This window comes from Saccostrea echinata, unplaced genomic scaffold (assembly GCF_033153115.1).
Source record: "Saccostrea echinata isolate AGI-Se365-2 ecotype Australia unplaced genomic scaffold, CSIRO_AGI_Sech_v1 ptg000008l, whole genome shotgun sequence".
Lineage (NCBI taxonomy): Eukaryota > Metazoa > Mollusca > Bivalvia > Ostreida > Ostreidae > Saccostrea > Saccostrea echinata.
Genome location: NW_026889757.1, coordinates 191,205 through 198,599, shown reverse-complemented (window position 1 = coordinate 198,599; position 7,395 = coordinate 191,205). Strand labels below are relative to the sequence as shown.

At 29.3% G+C, this 7,395-nt stretch overlaps 1 protein-coding gene across 1 annotated transcript; it reads right to left on the bottom strand.

The window, feature by feature from the left end:
• Positions 1 to 3,402: 3,402 nt before the first annotated feature.
• On the bottom strand, positions 3,403 to 7,097 carry LOC133181186 (homeobox protein bagpipe-like). Its single transcript, XM_061315724.1, has 3 exons — positions 6,626 to 7,097; positions 5,662 to 5,825; positions 3,403 to 3,576 (listed from the first exon to the last, which is right to left on the bottom strand). Exons 1-3 carry the CDS (start codon positions 7,050 to 7,052, stop codon positions 3,403 to 3,405), a joined length of 765 nt encoding a protein of 254 aa, XP_061171708.1. The 5' UTR covers positions 7,053 to 7,097.
• Between the last annotated feature and the right edge of the window lie 298 nt (positions 7,098 to 7,395).

Here is a 7,395-nt window from a genome sequence, read left to right as displayed (position 1 = left end):
CAGTAAATGTTTCAATTCATAACGATCTAAATTTTCTAATTGAATGTAATCTGATCATGTAGCCATCTGTAAGTGGCATTCAAAGCAATTCAAAAGAAAATATATAAGTATTTTATGGCATGTGGTAATTCCTGACTGAAGGCATCATTTATAACACATTTGGCGCTATCACTGGCCTCTATTTAAGGTCAGATAAAGACCTGTGGATAAAAAATGATTGCTTGCTAGACCCTGCAGCTTCCCTCATTCTTTACATATTTATATAAAGCGTGTCACTAAAACCCCATTATCCCTCTTTTTGACGAATTAATTCTCTCGTTTCCTTTAATTAAAGACATTTTCTTCAATAAATAATCATCTTTTTTGAGAAGGCTTTAAATGCCACATAAAATAAAGAAAGGTTTTTGTTGCTAAATTAATTCAGAACTAATCTCTTTGCCATAAATGTTTCTGTCCATTGTAGGATCATGAAAGCCATGAAACGGGATCAGATGCTGCTATACCGGCTCAGTTTTCCTACAGAGTACTTGACAGGTATTTAATAGACTATCTGTTCCAAATGTGGTCCCACCTGAGTGTATCTTGTTTTGCTTTAATTAACCTAATCGGGTGATAACTGCATTCTCGTCTTTCCTTAGAACTTTTCTGTATATATCTTTAATGAAATTCCTTTCCTGAGGAGGAGAGGACACTCGAATATTTCATTTAAGTTGGTTTATAACATATATTTTCCTGATCCTTGAGATTCGACATAACTCATATTCCCATCATAATGTCCTCTTGCTATTAAGGCAAAAATGTACCTTAGTCAGTTAGAGACAATACCTTATTTACAAGAGAATCAAAGATGTTTCTGATTAATTATGAGCTTCAACCTTTTTGTAAAGACCCTATGAATAAGTGTCCTCATCAACAAGTGACATCTGGTAAATATTTCTGTTTAAAATACAGTATATACTTAATATAGATATCCTCTTTGTATTAAATGAAGATAGATAAGGGTAAGCAACATCTAATTAATGTCATTCAACACGTACGGTAACGTATGACTTATATTGTAAATAACATAGGATGACGACATATAAAAAAAATATTAGCAAAGTAAACCATTAAAAATAATTTACAATTTATTTTTAAAAAGGAAATATATAGTAGAAGATGAACATTGTATCATCATGTCAAACATGTACAAATGGTAGAGAAAAAAGATCAATAGTAGGTTAAATATTTATTTATTGTACAAACTTTTTCATTAATGTATCTTAAAAGTTAGACATTCAACTTCTTATGAATGGATAATATATATATACTAGTGGGGGGAAAGTCAACATTAGATAAGTCAGAGGAAAATAAGATATTAAGATTTCAAAAAAAAAAAATGTTTCTGATAAAATTGGTTTTGTACTTTCAATCTTTTTTTTTAATATTAAACAAACATGAGTCAATAATATGACATAAAGAGATAAAACTGATTTTATTACCTATTTTCAGGGTCAAAATGCTCTTAAATCCATAAATATTTGACAAATATTTAATATATCAATAGTATTTTTATTAGCAGCATTAAAAAAAATCACCAAAATTAATGTTTTAGAAAGACAAATTGTTTTATTAACTTGTATTTGCATATTTAGCTGTTTACACTCAATTCATGCACATTTGCTTTCAATAAAATGATTTCTAACAGTATGAATTCGGGGTTTTTATCAGCTAATGGACTGGGTGTTTATTTGGTGGTATAAAAGGCTGCATTTGAATTTAATCCTTGATTTAAATCTGCGTGGTATAATTCATACAAAGCAGCAAAAGTCCATGAAAGTTGATAGGGAAGTTATCGCCATAAAAAAGAAATTTTCTTTATGTTTGATCTGATAATGAATGGAACTGATATAATCAAATTGTAAGATATCAACGTTTCCCATTAGAGAATCGATTTCAATGAGAAAGCACGTTTTGTTTTTCTCGATAAATTTAATGATTAATTATACGTACTTATGTCATTGCCGTGCTCTAAGCCTTTGGAATAAAGAATAAATTCATGAGATGGAAAACTGATCGACTTCGATATTTATATCAATTAAATTGGAGCGTAATATGATTTAATTTGTCATCGAATTATGCCTTATTAGGCCATATAATGAAACATTTGTATGAGGTTATTGACAGACGGATTTCGAAGCTACTCGCGTGCAATGAGGCAAGGTAATTAATGACTACTTGCATTCTCCGTAGCTACTGAATATTTGAATAATTTGAACATTATCAGAAAAGGCTATGATGTCGCATTTATTGGTGGTGCATTGTTTAAGTATTGAAATATCCATGTGAATCATTTGATTTCTCACGCTGTGTAGAGATCTTTGGAGATATGGTTTAGTATTTATTTTAAAATGTTTTCATTTCTAAATATGTTGGCTAAAATTTTCCCCTCGACATGCAAGTAATTATATTAACGTGCATGATAACGGTCCTTTGGGAAAAATTACAGAGCAATTTAAATTAAAGGAGGAAAATTACCAGTTTGAGATTACTTTTCTATCGACATGCAACCTTTTGTCAGATTATTTTCACCTCTCTTATCACCTAGTATGGTGTCAAGACAACTTCTTATGTTACTCTAAGAACAAAACATCCCTGGCATGAATAGTAAAACCCATGAATTCAATTTCCATATTACTAGACAAAGTTGGCATCATTAAAGAATTCAAAAGCAAGAAATGGATTCTGATATTCTCTTTTAGATGATTTATTCATAGGTCAGAATTGTCTTTCGAACAAAAAATTAACATTGGATTAAACATTTTTAGCTGAGAGAAAGACAATGCATATTTTTAAAATACTTCTTTCGTGATATGATGCTATTGGAAAATTGTATTTAAATTGCACCAGGATTACAGATATTCATAATTATATTCTTTTTTTTCAAACTAATCAATAGCCTCACAATTTCAAAACAAAAGTTATTACTTTAACAGTATGTCTGATTCTTTCTCTTTAAATGAATTGATAGAACCAGGCATGATTCAAAACAATCTTTACTGTTAAAAAAAATCATATTTGTTTGTTTTAAATGGTTTTCTAACGTACATTTAAACGTAGAAAATTACATTGAAGTTTTTTAAGGTAAAGAAAGAAAAAAATTAAAAACTACCTTTATCGGTAGCCTACTTTTAAGACATCTTTTTATCAAAATAAAATCTATTCAAATAAAAGTATAAATGATATACAAAGAATGATAGGTTTAATTTGTAAGGTTACAACAATCATAAAAAAGACGAAAGAAATATTTTACATTTAACACATTTCATGTGATTGGTCATATTTACACCAATAATTATACAAATAGAAACAAAAATAAAGTAGAAATACTGATCATAACACTAGTGCTATGTATATATGTATCTAGACTTCAATATCACTTTCATCTGATGAGGATTCAAAACTATCTTGGTTGTGTTTTTCCGTCGATGGATTCTTTTTTGAGTGACCTAACTTTTTGGAGTGTGACTTTGTCATATCCTCTTCCGCCTTAACTCGCTTAAACTTTGTTCTTCTATTCTGAAACCATACTTTTACCTGAAAAATAAGAATAAAGAGTTTAACAATATAATTCATATCTCTTTCTAGCGTGTTTTCAGTAATTGACAAAAAGCCTATGTAATTCTTTATCTTTAAATCTTAAATTGAACTATATTTCTTGCAACGGAATATTTAGGATACTTTGTTTGATACTGATGAAAAAACTAAGTTAGAATTGATCAAGTGTTCTTCATATGATTTTTTTCATACTGACTCTTTATTAAGCTGGTCATACTAAAGTCGAAATGCACTTTTACTTGCCATCACTAATTATTATTCATTGTTCAGAACAAGACATAGAGTCTCTGCTTCAGGAAATATTTGAAAATCTGTTAGAAAACATGAGGTTTATGACATTCTCTCTCTCTCTCTCTCTCTCTCTCTCTCTCTCTCTCTCTCTCTCTCTCTCTCTCTCTCTTGTGGTTTATGCAAGAGTACATGTGTCTAATGTTTAAATAGTTTTTTATTCAAAAATATGAAAATAATACGCAACAAGAATTATCTTCACTTTAATCTTAGGGTATCGGTGTTAATGTCCTTCTCATGTGAACTGAACCTGGCCCTGAGTGACAGTCATTACGAGGTAAACTTGTCAGTAATGCAAAAAAACAAAACTCCCTAATTTGGCAAATCTACTTGACCTTTAGCCTCTTATGGCTTATCTTGGTTAAACTTTTATTGTTTTCGAAACACTAAACGTGAAACACCCCACACAAGATGTCGTAGAATTATATTAATACAATCCATTAGCATTGTCAGTTTACGCCTCATTTCTTCCAATCAAATGCTGAGATGATATATACTGCGGTGCCGTGTACATTGACAGAACCCGTATGATAGTGATCAGAAATGACAAGTACTGCATTGTTTAAATGTGCTATGTATTCCAGTCGGTTACACAAGAACAAACATCCACAATATATTTTTGGGGCTTATATCTATATTTCAAAAACTTCAGTATTCACATCAGATATTGTAAAAGATGATGATACACATCCGACCAAAAGTATCAGAGTACCAAAACTTGTTTTATTCTGCATGAGAATCATTACAGCAAAATTTCAAAATTATATGTTTTGGATGATTTTCTCCTTCATTATTCAATCATTATGCTCTTTAGGAAATCTAACGAAGTCAAATATGTTTTGAAATGCTAGAAATAATTCAATGCAAACAAAAAAAGGATTTTTGTTTTTTTTTTTTTTAATCTATAAGATACCAGAGGGTATAATAAAAGAATGGGTTTTTTTTTTAATTCCTTCCCTTTTAAAGGAAATTATTATTAGATGTATTTCATATGTTTTCCGGGAAAAAGAGCTAACTTATTTAGTGTTTTACGTCTTCATATGTTTCATGCTTAAAATCGACAATGTTTCATTTAAAAATCAAAACAGAACAAAAAACAAAAACAAAAAAAAAAAAACAAAAAAAAAAAATAAAATAATAATAAAAAAAAATAATAACGTAGAAATCTTCTTGATTTTTTTTTCCATTACGTTGATTTTATGATATATCAGAATTTTCGGGTACTTTTGAAAATATTTTAGGTTTTATGGTCTCATTTTTTTCTAATATCGGTCACTAGTATTGGCAAAATAACTTTGACTAATTTTGACAATTTTTCTTCACGTTCTTTCTGTAATGAATGAAAAGAAGTGTTTTTTCTTTACATCATAAACTATTTGAATTTATAGAAATACTACTATTTAATAAAGAAAAACAAACATATCTTAATTAATGACGATGTTTCATAATTATCTTTTTTTTATTCTGAACATTTATACAATGAAAAAAAAATGTTAGCATTTCTCATCATCGAGATTTGCTTAAGTAATTACCGTAAAGCTTTGTTAACTTCTACTTTATTAATAATGTCCAAAAAACCTATAATTTTTCAATAAATATACTTACACTTTATAAATATATATATATATATATATATATATATATATATATATATATATATATATATATATATATATATATATATATATATATATATATATATATATATATATAATGAGAGAGAGAGAGTCCATATTGAATCAAAATTTTTATTTCATCATCAAATTCTTAATTTACCTGTGTTTCACTGAGTCTCAGATTACGAGCAAGTTCTTTTCTTTCTTGTCCTACAACGTAGTGGTTTTTCTCAAAGGCGTGTTCTAACTGCAAAAGCTGTGTCGGAGAGAAAGCTGTCCGAATCCGCTTAGATTTCCGCAAATTTGGTATCAAAAAAGACGGATCTAATTGAAAAGAATTCATATTTTGAAAATAAGAATTGGAAATCCATACTATTTCCAATGAAAAAGAAAAAAAATGTGTATATTAGAATATATCTAAAACTCTTTGATGTTCGATTCCCCTTAATTATCTCTTTATACTCCGTATCATTTGTCCTCAATTTTAATATTTGAATTTTTTTTGCGAGCATCTTTCTTTTGAAAATAAATTATAAATTTCCTATATATTCTGTTTATTAATTTAAAAGAAAATTCCTAAAAATATTTGATTTAATTATGAATTTTTGTTCAATGTAAAATATTAATGGAAGCTCTATTTCTATGGGCCACCTTTTTTATTCAATATAAAAGAATATTAATGTGCAATTGCAAGAGCAATTGCTATCCATAATTCCTTCTGATTTTTATTGATCGGTTTACTGACTGAAAACGTTGTCATATCCGGTATTTCAATGTGTTGTTAGAGCAAATAACATTGGGGAATACCTGCGATTTTGAGATTATTATAAATTACCAAGCATAGAGTGGCAGAAAGTAACCTCACAATTGTTCTGTATTGATAAACATGACAAAGTATCTCTCATAAATATTTGATTAAATAATTTTTTTAAAATATGCAAACCTTAGATTTGTTTGTTTTCAAAACCACTTCTCTTTGCTTATATATTATTCAACATGGAAAAATGTAAGTGGAAAAGAAATACTGAAATTTAGCCCAAAAAAGTGCAATTTATCCTCTCTTTTTTTTAATTCCAATTATTCATATTTCTATTAGATTTAACCCAGAAAGAAAAAAACCTTACCTATACACCGTGTGAATGTTCCATGGTGGGGAGGAGGATATGGCCACGAGGACACTTGACCCTGAAGGCGATGAGGCATCCAGTGTCTAACAGCAATCTGTCCTAAATATTCACTCTGTCTTTGCAAAAGTAAATCCCTGTGACGATCAAAAATTAAATTACCTGAACTTATGTCATTTTCAACTGCTTTCTTATCCGAAAAACACAAATTGTCCACTATTGCAGGCTTAGAAACAGGGTACAAAATACTTTCATGGTAGATTTTGTATGAGTCTTGATTCCTTTCATTCAACGTTTTGTCTGCACCTTTTATCTGCCTCTCAGTATCATTGTTTGCAAACTTTCCTTTTTCTTCGGAATAACGTTTCTTGTCTTCGATGCCAAGGAGTGAATCTATAGAAAACTCGGTAGATTTAGAAGTCAACATTCTCTGTTCTGTGCAAACAGGGTAAAACTATATCCAAAATCTCCGTGATATCAGCGAAATGAATGACATGCTATCACATTGTTTTCATCATTCTTAAGACACATATCCCTTGTTAGTTCATAAAAATACTCTAATACATCAAAAGTAACAGGAAATCGAAATTATTGGTAGAAAATACCAATACAAATTGACGGGTATTAATTATTACACTTTGTCAAGCCCTCTGCCTTGGGTCACTGACGAATGACAAAATCCCTTTACCCTGTCGTCTCATGCGGTTTAGATGATTTGACTAAACGGCAGGATATTAATAGTCAAAATATCTCCTCCCTCTGCAGTTAAT

Bases quoted from the DNA above. Each gene is read 5' to 3' on its own strand.
- LOC133181186 (XM_061315724.1), bottom strand. From the start codon at position 7,052: ATGTTGACTTCTAAATCTACCGAGTTTTCTATAGATTCACTCCTTGGC. The intron at 5,826-6,625 runs GTAAGGTTTTTT...CTTTTCAATTAG, and splicing joins AACATTCACACGGTGTATAG to ATCCGTCTTTTTTGATACCA. The intron at 3,577-5,661 runs GTAAATTAAGAA...CTTATTTTTCAG, and splicing joins TGAGACTCAGTGAAACACAG to GTAAAAGTATGGTTTCAGAA.